General features: G+C 46.2%; 6 protein-coding genes across 8 annotated transcripts; 3 read left to right on the top strand and 3 right to left on the bottom strand.

Moving 5' to 3' along the window:
• Window positions 1–211: 211 nt before the first annotated feature.
• On the bottom strand, window positions 212–2,177 carry LOC108033818 (epidermal growth factor-like protein). 2 transcript variants are annotated; one of them, XM_017108442.3, is made up of 3 exons: window positions 1,764–2,177; window positions 993–1,556; window positions 212–817 (listed from the first exon to the last, which is right to left on the bottom strand). In XM_017108442.3, exons 1-3 carry the CDS (start codon window positions 2,051–2,053, stop codon window positions 325–327), a joined length of 1,347 nt encoding a protein of 448 aa, XP_016963931.1. In that variant the 5' UTR covers window positions 2,054–2,177; the 3' UTR covers window positions 212–324. The 2 variants fall into 2 exon arrangements, with proteins under 2 accessions (XP_016963931.1, XP_050740831.1); XM_050884874.1 differs by lacking the exon at window positions 1,764–2,177 and adding an exon at window positions 1,611–1,712.
• A 478-nt stretch (window positions 2,178–2,655) lies between these two features.
• Window positions 2,656–4,066, top strand: LOC108033821 (epidermal growth factor-like protein). Its single transcript, XM_017108446.3, has 3 exons — window positions 2,656–3,007; window positions 3,170–3,712; window positions 3,774–4,066. The coding sequence occupies exons 1-3, from the start codon at window positions 2,706–2,708 to the stop codon at window positions 3,868–3,870; spliced, it is 942 nt and encodes a 313-aa protein (XP_016963935.1). The 5' UTR covers window positions 2,656–2,705; the 3' UTR covers window positions 3,871–4,066.
• LOC122818804 (mucin-21-like) lies at window positions 3,973–4,842 on the bottom strand. Its single transcript, XM_044094008.2, has 2 exons — window positions 4,657–4,842; window positions 3,973–4,524 (listed from the first exon to the last, which is right to left on the bottom strand). Exons 1-2 carry the CDS (start codon window positions 4,753–4,755, stop codon window positions 4,090–4,092), a joined length of 534 nt encoding a protein of 177 aa, XP_043949943.1. The 5' UTR covers window positions 4,756–4,842; the 3' UTR covers window positions 3,973–4,089.
• A 446-nt stretch (window positions 4,843–5,288) lies between these two features.
• LOC108033816 (multiple epidermal growth factor-like domains protein 10) lies at window positions 5,289–8,092 on the bottom strand. 2 transcript variants are annotated; one of them, XM_017108441.3, is made up of 2 exons: window positions 7,810–8,092; window positions 5,289–7,179 (listed from the first exon to the last, which is right to left on the bottom strand). In XM_017108441.3, the coding sequence occupies exons 1-2, from the start codon at window positions 8,020–8,022 to the stop codon at window positions 5,440–5,442; spliced, it is 1,953 nt and encodes a 650-aa protein (XP_016963930.1). In that variant the 5' UTR covers window positions 8,023–8,092; the 3' UTR covers window positions 5,289–5,439. The 2 variants fall into 2 exon arrangements, with proteins under 2 accessions (XP_016963930.1, XP_043949942.1); XM_044094007.2 differs by lacking the exon at window positions 7,810–8,092 and adding an exon at window positions 7,273–7,554.
• Window positions 8,093–9,508: 1,416 nt separating this feature from the next.
• LOC108034188 (probable cytochrome P450 28a5) lies at window positions 9,509–14,607 on the top strand. The gene is given in 13 exon segments (XM_050884989.1): window positions 9,509–9,734; window positions 9,737–9,772; window positions 9,775–9,876; window positions 9,879–10,050; window positions 10,052–10,365; window positions 10,423–10,823; window positions 11,079–11,143; window positions 12,420–12,746; window positions 12,895–13,141; window positions 13,206–13,310; window positions 13,378–13,924; window positions 13,990–14,256; window positions 14,315–14,607. Coding segments are annotated over 13 exon segments (2,895 nt in total). The 5' UTR covers window positions 9,509–9,586; the 3' UTR covers window positions 14,479–14,607.
• Window positions 14,608–15,636: 1,029 nt separating this feature from the next.
• Window positions 15,637–18,589, top strand: LOC108033560 (tenascin). The gene is made up of 5 exons (XM_017107904.3): window positions 15,637–15,779; window positions 15,842–15,944; window positions 16,237–16,292; window positions 16,350–17,268; window positions 17,329–18,589. The coding sequence occupies exons 1-5, from the start codon at window positions 15,715–15,717 to the stop codon at window positions 18,289–18,291; spliced, it is 2,106 nt and encodes a 701-aa protein (XP_016963393.1). The 5' UTR covers window positions 15,637–15,714; the 3' UTR covers window positions 18,292–18,589.
• The last annotated feature ends 50 nt before the right edge of the window (window positions 18,590–18,639 follow it).

Below are 18,639 nucleotides of genomic sequence, written 5' to 3'. Positions count from 1 at the left end.
CAAGAAGATAATTTCTATTTCCCTACCCGGCACTCGTGGGGTATATTGATTCGCAGAGAAAAGTTAAAGAAGCAATGACAAATGGGAAAATTCAGTTTGTAGAGAGGGCACAAACTATTCGACAGATCATATGAGTAAATTTCACTCGCTCCAAAAAAGTACAAGATGAAACCACAAGATATGCGTTCTACCCACTGATAAGACTGCGGCATTTGAGAAATGTACGAGTATTTATTCTTAAAAATGTATGAGTTTTTTTTTTGTGATTTCTTTGTGACTCTGAAAGTAAAGCAGTGTTTTAGTGGCAGAAGTGGAGCCCTTATCTCACAGCCACCACATGTCGCTGAGAGTGGTCAGGTTGAAGTGCCTGCCCAGCAGCAGATTGAACTCCTGGATCAGCGAAGCGTTCACCTTGACGGGATTCATGGAGGCGTAAGTGGTGACCGTATCGGGGGACATGCACCGGTCGATGAAGCGCGTCATTCCCACCTGGCAGCGACATCGCCCTATGGAGTTGCACAGCCCGAACTCGCAGCGTTGGTAGCTTCGTTCCGGACCCGGGACCAGGGCACATCCGCACACATTTGGCGCTATGCACTTGCCGTAGAAGCCGCATCCTCCGTCGCAGACCGCCTCGCACTTCTCCCGGTTCCGGACGTAGCCCTTGAAGCAGCGGCAGTTGCCCGGCGAGATGCAGACCCCGTTCTCACAGTTGTCCCCGCAGTCCGGCAGACAGCTCGTCGTATTGTGGTCATAGCGATACCCATTCTGGCACACGCACGTCGTCCTGTTCGCACAGAAGCCATTCTCACAGCGCCTAAAATGCGGTTCAAATTGAAAGAATTTAATCAGCTATAATCAGCACTCTTTTAGTTGATCTTACAATGCTCATGGAGAGCGGCCTAGTTAGAGCCTACTCTTCAACCAACATTCATCCCTTGCTACAGAAACAGAATGCGGGTTCAGTTTAAGTAACGCAATCAAGGACTTACAAGTAGCACTCGATCTCGCAGGAGACGCTGTTTTGCCGTTTCAGGTATCCGGGGAAGCACTCGCATTGGTTCGGCCGGACGCAGTGGCCGTACCCGCAGTCGGGAATGCAGATGGGTTGGCATCCCAAGGCGGCGGACTCCCTCAGCCCGCGGGCATATCCCTCGGCACAGGAGCACTTGCCCGGCTCCAAGCAGACCTCGTTGTGGCCGCAGGTGGCATTGCACTGCGGCTGGCAGAACCTTCGCGATCCGTCCAGTTCATAGCCCTGATCGCAGCGGCAGGTGCCGTTCAGGTAGCAGCGGCCATGCGGACAGCCCAGCGGACAGGTGGGCACACAGTTGTTGCGGTAGTTGAGCACAAAGTCCGGGAAGCACTTGCAGATGCCGCCCGCCAAGCAGAAGCCGTTCTCCTGGCAACGCTCCCCGCAGTCGGGGACGCACTGGCTCCAATCGTACTCGTAGCGCCGCCAGCCCTTGCAGCACACCTCGATCACGTTGAAGTGCGGGTTGGTGGTGCTGTTGCCCACGATCTTCACCTCCTTGTCGTACTGGAAGAACACGGCCCTGAAGATAGGATCGGTCAATATAGGCATAATAATACGCTCAAAAAATGCTCACATTGAATTTGAGAACTTTAAAGTAAATTTTGTTAGTAAATAAATAAAAAAAATGTTTCTTCACTATGAAAAATGTATTAATATTTTAATATAAATAACAGTTGGAATACATCATCATGCTACTTCCTCCGACCGAGAGTCACCACCCACTTACGGCACTTCCCGGTAGCACTTGTCCGGATGTTCCCCCCTCCGGGGCAGCGATAATCCGTTGGGGATAATGTAGGGCTTCCGGCTGGTGGTCGAGGACGAGAGGCGTCGCTGGAGAGCCTCGTGCTCCCGCTGCAGATCCCGCTGGCGCTGCTGCTCGCGCAGGCGCAACTGCTCGTCCTTCTGCTGCTGCAGCTGCTGTTCGTGGAGTTGCAGCTCGACGGCCTGCAGAACGCAGAGGAACAGGACCAGGAGCCCCGAGTGGAGGCACAAAGAGCGCAGCAGTGGCGACATCTCAGCTCTGGGACAGATTTCTTTGTGCCGCGCTGTCGAAGCGCTCAAGTCGCGATTGCTTACCGCTCCGCGACGACGCAGTTGGTCAGCCTCTAATCACAGCCGGAGGCAATGATAAGAGGGCTTTCAGCTTTTAATTCGGACCGGGAGCGGAGATCCAGGGCTCGCAAGGCCAATGTATGTCAAGTGAGAACGAGCTAAAGATTGTTTTATGGGGTTTCATTGCTAATTGTACGATTTGCCTTGTTTGTCTGAGACGATAGAGATGGAACTCAAAAACTAATGTATTAAAAATGTATTTTTTAAAAACGAAAAAAGTAACTAAAATACCTTCAAAAATAGTAAATCAATTATTTCCATATTGTTAAATCACATACAGTTTGTAAAGCGAGAGGGCTATTTGAAAATATTTTTTTCTGAAATGCAATGATTTGTAAAAAATATGGTATCAGTCCCATCCCCAAAATGGTTATATTTACATGTTTCTTAGAAACGAACTGAATCAAATCCCTCTCTTTTCGCCTAAGCATCGAATATAGTCTTTCTGATAAGACAACAAAATAAACACAGTTCAGGCGGCACAATTAGTACAAATTTAGCTGGCGAATAGTTAACACTTTCAAAACGAAAGCCAAGCGTGCGGTTTTTGAAAATGTGGCTACGAGATTTGGGCTTTCGTTTGATTTTTTTTCAGCTGATGGTGTGTCTGCCCACCATTCACACAAACGTGCCCAGCTACTCCGAACGATACAACAGGAGACCCCTTTCCCAGGATCCAGGTAGCTATGGACGCGGCTATGTGGAAAGCAGGCAGATGTCCTTTAATCGACCTGGAGCAGCCAATTACCAGGATCCCAGAATGGCTGGGCAGCCACCGAAGCGTCGGGAATATTTGATTCGATCGCACGAAACGCCGTCTGATAGGGGGCAACACAAGTGCCGCGTTTGGGTGCCGTAAGTAATTGGCTGCACTGCCTAACGATTCTCTTATATCACATGTTACTTTCCCTAAAATAACAAAAAGTGTTTCATAAATTAAGATTGGGATAACAAATTTAAAATTGTTGTTTACGTGCATGAAAAGCAGTAAGTACGTTTCGTCTCGCCCCAAAACAGACCGGATACGGTGGAAAAGTACAAGCACCCCAGCGTCATCCAGACAGACCAGGCCAACCGGCTGTCCCTCATCGAGGTCTGCTGCACCGGCTACTCGGCCAGTCGGCTGCTGGGCGTCACCGTGTGCCGGGCGCAGTGTGGCTGCCAGAACGGGAGCTGCCGGATTCCGGGGGAGTGCGAGTGCTACGAGGGATTCGTGAAGAATGACAACGGCGACTGCGTGTTCGCCTGCCCGCTGGGCTGCCAGAATGGTCAGTGCTTCCTGGACGGCAGCTGCCAGTGCGATCCCGGCTACAAGCTGGACGAGACGCGGCGCTTCTGCCGCCCCATCTGCAGCAGTGGGTGTGGCAATAGCCCGCGCCACAACTGCACCGAGCCGGAGGTCTGCGGCTGCTCCAAGGGGTACCAGCTGACCGACGACGGGTGCCAGCCCGTCTGCGAGCCGGACTGCGGAATCGGGGGCCTCTGCAAGGACGACAACCAGTGCGACTGCGCACCCGGCTACCACACCAGGGACGGTGTCTGCCAGGCGGATTGCTACCAGTGAGTCATAGCCCTTCGTCGGGGACTCCTCCGTTAACGTTCTCCTTCTCGAAACCCACAGAAAGTGCAATAACGGCGTCTGTGTGAGCCGCAACCGGTGCATCTGCGACCCGGGATTCACCTACCATGAGCAATCTACTATGTGCGTTCCGGTCTAGGCATACCAAGTCCTGCATTTTGATCTCCAGCTATGGCAAAAGATTTGAAATATTAGAACAGCCCCAAAAAAAGTCCAATGAAAACACAAAAGCTCTTTAGCGTTTAAGTTCATGAGAAAATTAAATAATTTAATCAATTTGGATATAGGCGCTTGCAAATTGAATGCATTTAATAAACATTATTGGGTTACGCGAAGAGTGTGTGTTTCAGTTTTAATTTTAAACTCGCGATTCGCGTCTGCTTTTGAACTCCACTGCGGCATTGTCACACTGGTCCTTGACAGAATACGACCCTTGGCGGTGCATCAAGCAGTATAAGGCCCCTGCTAAGATAGCCACGGCAAGCGCAATGCTCAACAGCCACAGCAGAAACGTGTTCCATCCATCCGAATTATTTTCGGGCGCAGGGGATTTGTGAATTGTGCTTGCAGTTGTAATATAATTCGGACCTTCTTGTGAACCTTCCCCTTCACTTTTATCCGGACTTAAATATGCTTCTTCTTTGTTACTATTCTCCGTATTTGACTCCGTACTTGACTCCGTGCTTGCATCCGTACTTGACTCCGTGCTATCCTGCTTACTTCCTTGCGTACTTGTATCAGCACTTTCATCCGTACTTCCGTCCTTAGATGAATACGAACCGCTCATATAAGCCTATAAATCGGTATGTATAATTTATTATTTTTTATTTTATAAAATTACTATTGCTTGTAGCTAATCGGGGAATAATACTAATGGTGATGTTAATCAGGCCACATTTTAATTCATTTATTAAATGACACTTACTTCTCTACCCGACAGATCGTAATTACTGAAACCCTTTCCAACCACGGCACTGAAACTGCACAATATCAAGCAAACACAAATGATTTGAAACTTAAGCATGTTTGTAAGTCTTATTTTCCTTATGTATTATGCCTGATACTTGTTCAAGACAACCGCTCTGCTCCGTTCGAAATATTCAACTAAGTTGAAAAGTTTTGACAAAAACCGCTAAACTGCGATATGAAAAATATATTTTATGTATGTATGGTTCCTGTGACTCGATTAATTCGTGACTCACATGCTTCCTAAGCTCTTAGGCCTTACATGATAAGTAACGCTGAGTAATTATGCCAAGCTCAGTACTCAGCTGAGGGGGTGCAAGGGAGACGGATATAGGCATGCAGCAAAGCGACTGAAACCCAGATTCCACATTTTATTGGCTATAACTTTTTAGTACAATCCAGTACATAAAGAAATGTAGGTGCTAGACGGGTTTCCAAAATGTACAAGCCAAGTCCCAACTGATATGCGACAGTCAAACATTGCTTAATCGACCCGGCTAGTTATCCTGATCAAGAATATACATACTTCGTAGGGCCCGAAAGGCTTCATCTTACCTGTTACACACGACGAATACTCTCTTACTCTACGAATTACGGATATATACGTTTTATTTAGATCAAATATACAGTTGCTAAACAGTTGAGTATTACAATTTGTTAGTACATTTCTTATAATTATTTGTTAATGTAAGTGAGTTCGATTATATAATTAAGCAGGCCTGCACCAGCCATATAGATGAACCTATTCAAAGTCATTTTCACAGATGGCTTCGTCGGCTACATAGATTCTTCTGGAGGTGGAACGGATGTAGTACTTAGTGGCCATAACTGCAATGGCCGCACCAAGAATAATTCCAGCACAAGAGCCCAGGATGACCATTAGTTTGGTAACAGACCCAGTGCTCTCCCGAACCCTGACCTCGGCCTCCGGTCTTGCCTTCTTCAACTGCTGCATTTTGCAGAGGTAATGTGTTTCCTCCAAGCTGCTATCCTCACTACCGCCCTCTTTGCAGACTAGCTGGCCAGTGGGTAAGGCGCAGTGGCAGTTATCCAGGTTAAGGCACGGCTCGTCTTCAGGATCCACGCAGATCTTGGCGCACTTGGCCGTATTAAGAGCCCCCTCCTCGTCATACTCAATCCAGCACATGCAGCCGCCAGTGCAATTTGAGTAATGCACTTGCAAGACCTTGGTGGGTGCTCTGAGATCCGTTTCTGTAGTCGTTGTGAGATCGACCGGGGTAGAGCCGTCCGTCGCAGTTGTGTCGGTAGGTAGGGAAGTCGTTTCTTGTGGTCTACAGACCCCATTGACCTTCTCGTAGCCCGGCCAGCACTTACACTCGTGTGGCGCTACGCACTCGCCAAACTCACAGCCCTCGGCACACTGAGGCTTGCAAACGGAAGTGGAAGGATTGATGTCGGATGGTTCGTATCCCTCGTGGCATATGCATATATTCGGAGCCATGCAATCACCGTTCTTGCAGCCGCTTTCGCAGATCGCCTCGCAAACATGTGCGGAATTCTCCTTGAATCTGTATCCCGTGTCACAGGTACAAGCTTCCGGATGAGTGCATTGACCGTGGACACAGTTAAGGCTGCACTGTGGTTCACAGGTGTTATTTGGGCCCATCAGGTAGCCATTGTTACAAACACACTTTTCCGGGGAAAAACAAAAGCCGTTTGGACATCCATTGGTGCACTTGGGAGCGCATTTCATGTCTACCGTGCTCTTCTCGTGGCCCGGGTAGCATTCGCACTTGTTGGGCGCCACGCAGTGTCCGTAATCGGAGCAATCTTCCTCGCAATGCGGTTCGCAGCGATTGTCCTTCATCACGTAGCCCGGATTGCAGGTGCAGACATTGGGGCTCAGGCAGCTTCCATTCTCCGGACAACTGGAGCACTCGGGCTGACAATTGGCTCCCCTTTCGTCTCCAACATGGCCGTCCTCACACTCGCAGACCCCCGGCTTCAAGCAGCGGCTGTTGGGGCCGCATTCCTCCTGGCAAATTGGGGAGCAAATGCCCCGCTCATCGGCCTTGTATCCTTCTAGGCAGGTGCACAAGTTCGGCTCCTGGCAGAAGGAGTTCTGACCACATTCCGGCGAGCAAACTGGCCGACAGTCCGTGGCGTTTCCCATTGTTTTATAAAGAGGCTCGCACTCGCACTTAGCGGGCTCCGAGCAGAAGCTGTGATCTCCACATCCACCAGGGCAAATGGGAAGGCAGTGACCCAAGGTTGAGTCCCTATGGTAGCCACTTTGGCAGCTGCACACCGCAGGCCGCTCGCAAATCTCGTTCTTTCCGCAACCCGATGTGCAAACGGGCTCGCAAGCGGGTCCAGCGTATCCCAGTTTGCATATACAATGATCGGGAGACGCGCAGAATCCGTTTGTTGGACATTTGTTCTTGCAGACGGGCTTGCAGTCGTAGATTGATCCCTCGTACCCTGCACAGCAGCTGTATTTGGGCTCATATCTGTAGGCAACCTAGGGTGAAATTGACAAAGTATAAGCCAGTTGAATTAATTTAATAGGCCAGTGACTTAGCAATCGAGGCGAGCTATAAAAGAACCAATTTACCCGGTCTTCCCAAACAGTTTCACGTCTATACTTTGTCTCCCAACCTTTAAAATAGGAATACTGTTGATAGGGCACTGACTTAAACGTGGGAACTTTAGCCATATATGTAACCCTTTGCTGGTTACTACAAATAAGTCCCAAACTTAGGCAAATGGTCGCTGCCAGACACACAAAAAGGAGCGAGAATGAATACATTATTAATGTGACTCAGTTTATTCTTAAAAAGTACTTATTGCACTATCTTTAGCAGCCACTCTGCTCAGTGATTCAGACGCAACTGAACCATCGTTTTTGTAGCGCTTTAGTCCGCCCTGTACTTTATGAATTTCAGTCTATCAGTACTTCCGGGCGTCAAAAATTATGACTCAGATTTCCAAATATTTCTCATATATTCGCTTCTAAACAAGATATTTTTGGAAAATTTCAAATTGTAATATTACTTTATTACTTAACTAAGGTTTACCAAAATGTAATTACACTCATTCCAATTAATAGTTTCCTGCTTAACAATGTTCAGACTCAAAATCCAGTATTTACCTCATCTTCATCGGAGTATTCAGAGCGGTACTTCGTCTGATATCCGGCCCAAAAAGAATAGTGTTCATAAGGTACCAATTTGCTCTTGTAGACCCTCCGGGTGTACGTAACAAACTGCATTTGACTACAAACATTTGGACCATGGGCTCGAACGAAGTAAAGAAACGCCATTGAAAGGCCCAGAAACAACCACATACATCGAATGTGAGACATCAGTAAACTTGTAAAACTAAGCGTTCGTAGTTCTGTAATGTGCTCTTTGCAACGTTATAAACAGAACTGAACTGATCTCTCAATACGAACCCATTTTAATTTCAAGTTCCCCACACATTCGTTATGATTTAGATAAACTATACCACCACATACTACAAGTTGTATACTTGCAGTTGTGTTTCCCGGTTTACTTCCTTATATATATGCCAACAAGAAAATTTAATGTTTCTTTAAATAGTGGGGTCTGAGTATCCATTCCAATGAGGAGATACACATTTTTTGCGTGCTGAGCAGGATTAGTAAGATTGGGGGCGAACCGAATTGTATCTACAATAAGCAGCTTATAAATTAGTGTTATAGGCCTCTTTCAGATGTGCCCTCGTAAAAATATATGATATGGTATGAAAAACCTATTATTTAGTTTTGGCTGATGACCGACTGATGGCATGTTGACCTACCGAGCTCCTACGCTGCTAGCTATCAATCCCCAGTTATCAAGAACAAAAACTATGTCATTATATAAAATGTGCATGGCAATGAGACTTCCAAGAGCATTAGCGAACAATGCGATCTGGTGAAAAGGGAAAAAATTTGCGAGATGACGTCTGAAAACCAGAGTACGCTTGCAAACACTACTAATATCGGCTACATTTCAAAAAAGTTCTCCCAATAAAGGAACTTTTTAACCAGCCCTAAACCATGCTATATACTTCGTTAAACTGCGCTTATTTCAGCCTCATGTGGATTGTGTACAATGTACCCTGCACTTGCATACAAAATTGTTCAAAAGGTTATTGGTTGGTTGGACACAGCATGGAAATATTCAGTTCGATAGGCTTAGCTCTTTGTCCGATGTGATGATTTTCTACAGGTTAAGTTGTTGCGGTTTTTAAAGCTACATTTATCTCGTTAATTTCATTTTCATGTTCCAATTCTTTTATTCTTTATAGTTATTCTTTCTTAAAGTATGCCTCAAACGTCCATACTTTTTTATTAAGTCCCCCTTATTTTTTTTAATAAGAAAATGATTGGAATAAAGATTTATATTTTTCTTAAAATCTTAAAATCCGCGCTTTAAATCTGCATTATTATCTCGAGTTTTGTATTCCCCATGCCTGGCGAAGTTTTGACACTAAAATACTTAATTCAAGCACAAATTACCTCATTTTTTGCTGAGTGTACCTAGTAAACGGCTGCATGTCTTATCATTTTAGCCGGCATTGGAACCCTGAATGAAATATTGGCTTGCAGCTTTATCTATCTGTTTTCTTTTGATAGTCATTGTGTATGTGTAAAAATTGTTTGGGGCTAGTCAGAGCTTTAGCGATAGAGACTTTATAAAAAAGCTTTCCAAATGTTTATATACCTCATGCCCCGAAAAACACGTTTAGTTTATATTTAACGTTGTATTATTGAGTAGCTCGGATCTATAGTTTCGGTTACGATTTTCGGATTAAAGGCGTTCTTTTTTCAAATATTGTATTACAGAAAGATAAGCTTTATTGGCTTGTGTAAAAGAGTTAATTGTACTTATAGTCCGACCAGTGTAAACTAATTGATAGCCATGCTACTAACATTGGCCCTACTAGGTGAGGTCCTCTATGTGGTCTACAGTTTTTACAACAACGCCTATATGTACTGGGCGAGGCGAGGAGTACCTCACGAGCCCCCATTGCCTCTGATTGGCAATATGAAGGGAATGGGGACCAAGTACAGGACATAACTGAACGGCTCTACGAGAAGTTCAAGGGAAATCTCCCTTCGCGGGAATGTTCATGTTCCTCAAGCGAACCGCTGTGATCAACGATCCTGATCTGATCAAACGATTTTATATCAAGGACTTTCATTACATCCAAGCGGCGTTTACATCAATGTCCGAGATGACCCCCTGACGGTACATCTTCTCACTCTGGGGGGCAAGGCATGGCGATCGATGAGGCAGAAGCTCACCCCGGTTTTCAGTTCCGGAAAAATCAAGCAAATGTCTCCACCATCACGGAGGTGGCACACCACCCGATGATCTGACCGACTTTATTAAGTGAAACAATTTCATCGGTCAGTTAACTGAACTCCGTGCCGAGGACGAAGAGGCGGCCAAGAAGGGCGAAGGAGTTTATCTTTCCAAGGGCTTGACCCTGGAGCAAATGGCTGCCCAGTCATTTGTGTTCTTTATAGCTGGATTCGAGACTTCATTGAGTACGATGGCCTTCTGCTTGTATGAGCTAGCCCTAAATCAGGAAATTTAGGATCGAGTTAGGGATGAAATTGACAGTGTTCTGGACGGAGGAGATATATCTTACGACTGCCTGGCCAAAATGACTTATTTGGAGCAGTTTGTTTCTGGTGAGTGCACTTTTTTGAAAGCACGCGGAAATTACTGATGAAGTTAGTTCCTTGTAGAAACCCTCCGAAAGCATCCAGTTATTTCGCAGATTGTTCGCGAGTGCAATCAGAACTACAAAGTACCCAATTCGTGGTTAGTCATTGAAAAGGGAACTTCCGTCTTGATATCTGTTCACAACATCCACCACGATGCTGATTTGTATCCCGAGCCCGAACGCTTCGATCCCAGTCGGTTGGAGCCGGAGGAAGTAAAGTCCCGGCACCCGTTGTCCTATCTGCCATTCGGGGATGGCCCGCGAAGTTGCATCGGTCTCCGCTTTGGTAAAATGCAGACCATGATCGGTATATCCTCTTTGCTGCATAGCTTCAACTTCGACGTTTCAAAGAAAACCGAGATCCCCCTGAAACTGGACCCTCGCAGCAATACTCTGTCCCCCCCACATGGCATTCACTTGAAAGTGAAGCGCATCTGAAATCCTTCTGAAATTACTGTAAGAGTAAGATGCGATTATCTTAGCAACTATTTTTTTTCATAATTTTTAACTAATTTGTTATTAAATTTATAGTGTTTTATCTACAATGCTTCGTTTATAACAATAGGGGGTCTTGCACTAATCATTGTAATCATTTCATATGTATTTTCTTATTTAAAGAATTTATTTCCCTCCAATTATTGCGATATACATAATTACCAATTGTATATCGAAAAACAGCTGTTTGTTGTGAACCTTAACCAGAATCTGTTTGATAACTTTGGCTGTGAAAAATGTGCTCAGGTGTAATGCATCTGAATGCCCTCTTTCAATAATTTCGCCCTTTAGGGTTAAATGTATCCAAGCATATTTAAAACAAAATATCGGGCTGCAGTTCCAGCTTTAAAAACTTTTAAAGCGTAATGATTCGAAATATATTGAATCTGTATGCCAGCATTGAAGACTTTTTTTATAGAATCTTTGCGTAGGGAAACTTTTAAAGTTAAAATAGCGATTCAAAGCTAATAAGATTCCAACAACAGATATGTGATATAGCCATGCGAAATTTTAAAAATGTAATAAAAAGTTCTCAGCTTTAATAAAAAAAAAAACAAAATAAACTGTCAATAAAAACTGAAGCTAAAATGATTACAACTGTTTATTCCTTTTTTCGATCGATTCGATTATTCATATGTGAGCTATAGGGTATAGTTCTCCAATACGCCTCGCCGCACCTTATAAAAACATATACATATATTTTTTCTTATGCTGGAGACGTTTCCCTCTGCAATAAGGCTTTATTTTTAACAGTCATATCCGATACTCGTAGATGTAACAAATTAAAGGAAACGTGTCCAAAAATAAAATGTAAGATTATACTTAATCAAAATACCTAGCCAACTCGAAACACCCATGTTTTCCTGTCTGCCTGAAGCTCTTTTGGTTTTCTTTTTGGTTTTCTTATTATTTTAGGTAAAGTTTAAAACACATTAAAAAATGTAATCTTGATGTAGACTGGTCTACAACAACATTTGGCTCACGAGCTTAAAGGAACTTAAAGAATGCTATTAAACCAACAAACTCCCAGACACACCCAAAAGAAATGTAACCTTTGAAATTCAGCTTTGGAATTTTTGATGTGAGTTTTGTATAGAGGTTCAAATCGAACTGCGCCCTTAAAAAATCGTTTCCATTCAGTTTTTCAAAGACCAAGCACACATCCGTTGAGATTCAGATAAACTATGCCCCGTTTATTAAAACACAATATATATATACATTTATATCATGGTATTTGAATATCCCGTATCGCATTAAATTAAAAATTTTATATGCATGTTGTTTTCATGATAAATTTTAAATGCTTACATTCTGAACTGTTGGAATTGACAATCTTTGGTGAATTTCGTACTTTTTCACCGTCTTGCAGCAGCAAACCTTTTTTTAAAGAACAACACCGTAAATAAAAAATAATAGCTTGATATGAAGATTGACCGCCTGCAATAATGATTAGCTCTTATCATTTGTATGTAAGTGCTCGAGTGGCCGAGGTGTTCTTTTGAGTAGTTTGCTCTCTTGAGCCAGGTATCCGTACGAACAATCTCTCGCCGGGTTCCGAGTGTTGAATCCCATGAGCAGCTATAAATACAGCAGAATTTCTAATGCCGCGGCAGACGCTACACGGAGTTCTTCGCGCGTGGAGGCACATTTCAAAGCGGTGGCAATGGTTCTGATTACTTTGACCCTGGTTTCGCTGGCAGTGGGGCTGCTGTATGCCGTTCTGATATGGAACTACGACCACTGGAAAAAGCGGGGGGTGCCGGGCCCCAAGCCCAAGCTTTTTTGCGGCAACTACCCCAACATGTTTAACATGAAGCGGGCTACGATCTACGATCTGAACGACATATACAAGTGAGTACCCCGAGTACGATGATCTATAGAACCCATAAAAAAGTGAGATCTGTCAACGTATTTATTTATAAATACTGTTATTTTTGTAACTATCTCATAGTCTTCCAACTAAACTATATTTTTACATCGCCCATATTATCATTGTTAGGCAGTACAAACACAAGTACGACGCTGTGGGCATTTTTATGTCGCGCGCTCCCCAGCTCCTGGTTGTCAATCCCGAGCTGGCCCGTCGAGTGTTCGTATCTAACTTTAAAAACTTCCATGACAATGAGCTCGCCAAGAACTTTGACGAAAAAACTGACTTTATTTTTGCGAACAATCCGTTCTCGCTAACTGGCGAAAAGTGGAAGAACAGGCGGGCGGACGTGACTCCTGGTCTAACCATGGGACGGGTGAGGCAGTGCATCCAAAGGCCAGCATATCGTTTATATATTAACGAGTGCAATATATTCACAGATTAAGACAGTCTATCCGGTGACAAACAAGGTGTGCCACAAGCTGAGCGAGTGGGTGGAAAAGCAATTGCGCCTGGGCTCGCCCGATGGCATCGATGCCAAGCATGTAGGTTTTAAAATAGGTATAATTGTATTATAAAAGTAAGCCCGTTTCGTTAATTTGCAACTCACAGATGAGCCTCTGCTTCACCTCCGAAATGGTCACCGACTGCGTCCTGGGCCTGAGCGCGGAAAGCTTTACGGACAAGCCCACTCCCATTATGGCGCATATCAAGGACCTGTTTAACCAGCCCTGGACCTTCGTGCTGTTCTTTTTGCTGACCAGTAGCTTTCCATCGTTGAGCCACTTGATCAAACTGCGCTTCGTACCGCCCCATGTGGAGCGCTTCTTTGTCGGCCTGATGGGCAGTGCAGTGGAGGCCCGTCGCGCCCAAAAGTCCTCCGGAAAGCAGTTCGAGAGGTCCGACTTCCTGGACTACATCCTACAGCTCGGCGAGAAGCGGAAGCTGGACAACCGTGGCTTACTGGCCTACTCCATGACATTCCTGCTGGACGGATTCGAAACGACGGCCACGGTTCTGGCCCACATGCTCCTCAACCTGGGTCGCAATGGCCCGGCACAGGAGCTCCTCCGGGAGGAGATTCGGGCCCATCTGCAGGAGGGCATCATTAACTTCGAGAAGCTTAACGAATTGCCCTATTTGGATGCTTGTCTGCAGGGTGAGTTGATACGGGTGTGAGGCTACATGTTGCTAAATTTGATACATTCCTCTCCGAAATTGCAGAAACCATCCGCCTCTTCCCGCCCGCCTTTATGGGCAATAAGCTCTGCACCGAACCCATCGAGCTGCCCAACGGGGATGGCCCCAACTTCGTGGTGGAGAAGGGCACCACTGTGGTCGTACCCCACTATTGCTTCATGACGGATGAAGACTTCTTTCCCGATTCCCAGTCCTTCAAGCCAGAGAGATTCATGGAGCCCGATGCGGCCAAAACGTTCCGGGAACGGGGTGTCTTCATGGGATTCGGAGATGGTCCTCGCGTGTGCATAGGTGAGTAGACCCTTGAGTTCAATGTGACTAGAACTTAACTAATGAGTTAATTGTAAAGGAATGCGGTTCGCCACAGCGCAGATAAAGGCAGCCATTGTGGAACTGATCTCAAAGTTCAATGTCAAGATCAACGCCAAAACCCGCAAAGACAATGAGATTGACCCTGTCCAAGTGATCACTAGTCTGCGAGGCGGCATCTGGTTGGACCTTGAAAAAATTTAGAGATTCAATTGACCCACCACTCAACTCAGTGAGATGACATAAATGACTTTAGTGAGGTGCACGATACCCCAGTCTATTATTACATTAAATATAATAGAAACCACGAGTGCGATGGTTAAGCTTGCTATATATAGCTTTGCTTTTATATTGTTTTGTGTACATATACTGATTGCTTCATTACATTTAATTTCATATACAGCTAAAGTTTTTATAAGGGCGAAGCTTATGGTAAAAATATTTTTGGTAAAAATGGTAAAAATATTATTAAAATGCAATAAGCTGCACCTTTTTTCCGGTGACCATGTACCGTATGTATAAATGCAGGAAACTAAACGCTCATGTTTATTTTTCACATCTTTATAAACTACATATATTTGATGTGTCTATTATTCGCGGAACGACAATTTTATTGTTCTTAAATCTGTATCGGAGTGAGCTTTTAATACTAATAAATCATCCACAAACGAGAACATACATTCAAATAAGTTTTCACAGCGTTCTCATTTTTGGGTTCACATGCTTTTGAAAAATTTAACAATATATATTAGCAGATAATAGCTTATCAAGAGGGCTTTTATCCCAAAGGAATTACAATAAATATCCTCATGAGTACCCTCTTAAGGCAAAATAAAAGCATGTAGGGAAGGAAAGAGTCTCTTACATATTAAAATTGTTTCATTGTATTTAGATACGAAAAATGGGGAAAATCTGGCTTTTTAAACCTGGCTCAAAGACAGACAAAGACATTTTGTTAGTAATGCCGTGATTCATTCAATATATGTTCGGAGGACGTCCTGTTGGAAAGGGGCAACCCTTCGCGGAAACATTAGTTCGCTTCTGAGATCTTTTCTGACTTATTGTGAATACACGTGTTTGTTTCAGTGGAGAGCTCCATTAAACGCGGCTTTTGAATAGAACGATAAGCAACAACATGAGGTAAGTTCAATGTTAAGGATCCCAACGCGAGTGGACTGCACTCGGACTCGTATCGCAGTCCCGGGGCTATTGTTCTCCCTGCATCTGGGTTCATTAAACACATACGGGGAGAATGCCTGGGTATCTCTCCCAAGTGAAAGGCGATAGAGAGAGGAAAACATACGTTGGAACGATAAGCGCCCAAGCCCATGGAATCCATGGGAAGCGGATTGGGTGATCACTTGCCAAGCTTAACTTTAAGTGCACAGTTGATCGAAGGCGTTTGGTCGAGACGTACTTAGTTCCAATTTAAGTCTAAACATGATTGTCCTGCTGTTGGTCTTACTGGCCTGTCTGCAAGTGCAGGGCTGTGTCAACCGAGTTCCGTGAGTAAAATTCTTCGGACTCGAAATGAATTAATTAACTTCCATTCGCTGTGCAATTTAAGGGTTGTCAAAATGCGTGGTACTCTGGTAACAATGCGTAAACACCAAAATTATGCCAACTGCACTTCGAACTGTGGACCCTTGGTGGGCAGAACCAGAACTGAGGTGAGGAGCTAGTCTGAGCTCGTTTAAAAATATATTTTAACTGAAAAGAGGTACAACTTCCGATCATTGTAATTCTTGGAAAAAATGTTGAAAATTTCATTCGTGTATCAGTGAAAAGCTTCCTGTCTTCGGCTTCTTTGCCTGCATCTTTTCAAGTATTTAATATTTTCAAAATGGTGCAACTTTTAAGTATTAAGTATTTTACTAATAGCACATACATAAATAAATAGAAAAATAATTTGTTTTATTTTACCAGAAGTTTAAGTATTGTATTTTTTACTTCCACTTTTAGACCTACATGGCACTCCAAGATGTTTGCTGTGACGGCTACTTACGCAACGAGGACAAGTAAGGATTCTCAGCTTAAAGTTATTTTAAAGCCTTAAGAAACCCGTTTCTTTGCAGCGAGTGCGTTCCGCAGTGCAAGGATTGTGGCGTCGGAGGAAAGTGCCTGTCGCCCAACGTGTGTTTGTGTGACAGGGGCTACTCGAACCGCCGGGATCGAAGCCAGTGCGAGCCGGAGTGCAGTGAGCCCTGTGTTAATGGGAACTGCGTGGCCCCGGACGAGTGTGAGTGCCTTCCGGGCCATCGGTTCTACAACGGCTCCCGGAAGGAGTGCGAGCCAGTCTGCAAGGAGGACTGTTCCAACGGTCGTTGTCTGGAGTCGGGCCAATGCCAGTGCAACAACGGCTACGAGCGCAGTGACAAGCTGAAGAAGTGTGTGCCCATCTGCCAGGATGTGTGCTTCCACGCCCAGTGTGTGGCGCCCAACGAGTGCCGCTGCAATCCCGGCCACGAGCAGCGCTTGGGCCAGCCGTGGATCTGCGACCCGATCTGCTCGAGCGGCTGCCCCAACGGCAGTTGCCTGGACGCCGAGGAGTGCTACTGCAAGGTGGGCTATGCCCACAAGGACGGCTCCCTCGCTTCGGGCTGCGACCCGGTGTGCAATCCCGCCTGCGTGAACGGCACCTGCAGCGCGCCCGGCCAGTGTACCTGCGCGGAAGGACACGTTTTCGCGGAGGGATCGCGCCACGAGTGCGTGCCCAGCTGTCGTTCCGGCTGCGAGAATGGCTTCTGCAGTGCCCCCGGTCGCTGCGAGTGCCACGCGGGCTTCGAGAAGCTCTCCCCACACCGCTGCTCGCCCACCTGTCAGCCGGGCTGTGGACGCAACTCCCGCTGCACCGCTCCCGACACCTGCGCCTGCGATGCGGGCTACGTCTTCGTCAACGGCAGCACCACCGAGTGCGAACCCTTCTGCCCCAGGAGCTGCCGGAACGGCATCTGCAGCAGTCCTGGCGTTTGCACCTGCCTGGAGGGCTATCAGGTGGGCACTTGACTCCTGGTTTTCTACAAACTGATCCTTACTTACACCCCACTTTCCCAGGCCCTCCTCTCGTTCTACTGCATCCCGGTCTGCTCGAAGTCCTGCATCCACGGCACCTGCGTGGCTCCCAACGAGTGTCGCTGCTTCACGGGCTACCGACCCAGTCCCACGCAGGGAACCAGTGTCTGCGAGCCCATCTGCAGCCAGGATTGTGAGCACGGTCGCTGCATCGCCCCGGAGATTTGCCAGTGCGACGTGGGCTATGCGAAGCGGTGGCCCCGCGGCTCCTGTGAGCCCCACTGCCCGCAGAAGTGCGTCAATAGCCACTGCGAGGGATCGGGAGTGTGCCGCTGCTACGAGGGCTACAAGCTGAGGCCGGGATCCACCTCCATCTGCGATCCGGAGTGCTCGCCGGAGTGCAGGAACGGCACCTGCGTGGAGCCCAACAGCTGCGCCTGCTTCGCCGGCTACGAGGACACCAAAGTGCCCTATCAGTGTGTACCCACCTGTCGTCCCAGTTGCGAGAATGGCCACTGCTCAGCCCCGGGACAGTGCGAGTGCAATCCCGGCCATGTGGTGACCAACTCCAGCGAACCGAACTCCTGCAGACCGCAGTGCCAGGAGCAGTGCATCAACGCCGAGTGCCTGGAACCGGAAAAGTGCGTCTGCCTGCCGGGTTACCGCTTTTTGGCCAACAGCACCTCCGAGTGCGAACCGATTTGCTCCAAGGGATGTCGTTCCGGCGACACCTGCGTTGCCCCGGACACCTGCGAGGGCTTCGACTCGTTGGTCAGCCCCACCACTGGCCGACACCTGGCCTTCCACTGGTCCATGTTCATCCTGGCCATCCTGCTCTGCCTGGCCCTGGTGATGGTACCCCTGCTGCTGCTCAGGGAGCTGCAGCGACGTCGTCGAGGAGGCGACAAGCAGAGGGGCAACCTCATCGAGAACCCGTCCTACGGCGTTGTGCAGGCCAACAGCGAGGAGGCGGACAACGAGTTGGGGATCGGCCTGGGGGACTGATCGAAATCACTTCGAAGAATTATAGATCTTCCGTATTTTATAGGCCTTTCATCATAATTTCATAATTTTAATAAGAACGCCGCTGCTTGTATGTGGAAATAGTTTAATTTGAATGTTTATGGCTTGGTTTCGTTTGCAATCCTTTCGTTCGATTAAGTTCTACACCGATGGATGCTTGGCATCGTCGAAAATAATACACACATATATAAATATACCTATAGAGCTAGAACTTTATGGTAAACATGTATGGTTAAAAGTTAAGAACGTAATCTACCGTAATAAATTATGAAATACATAATACTCTTTGTCCATATCGGCCAGTTTCTCAAGTTGTTGTTAAGGTACTTG

This window comes from Drosophila biarmipes, chromosome 2L, assembly GCF_025231255.1.
Source record: "Drosophila biarmipes strain raj3 chromosome 2L, RU_DBia_V1.1, whole genome shotgun sequence".
Lineage (NCBI taxonomy): Eukaryota > Metazoa > Arthropoda > Insecta > Diptera > Drosophilidae > Drosophila > Drosophila biarmipes.
This window is presented reverse-complemented; position numbering and strand designations above follow the sequence as displayed.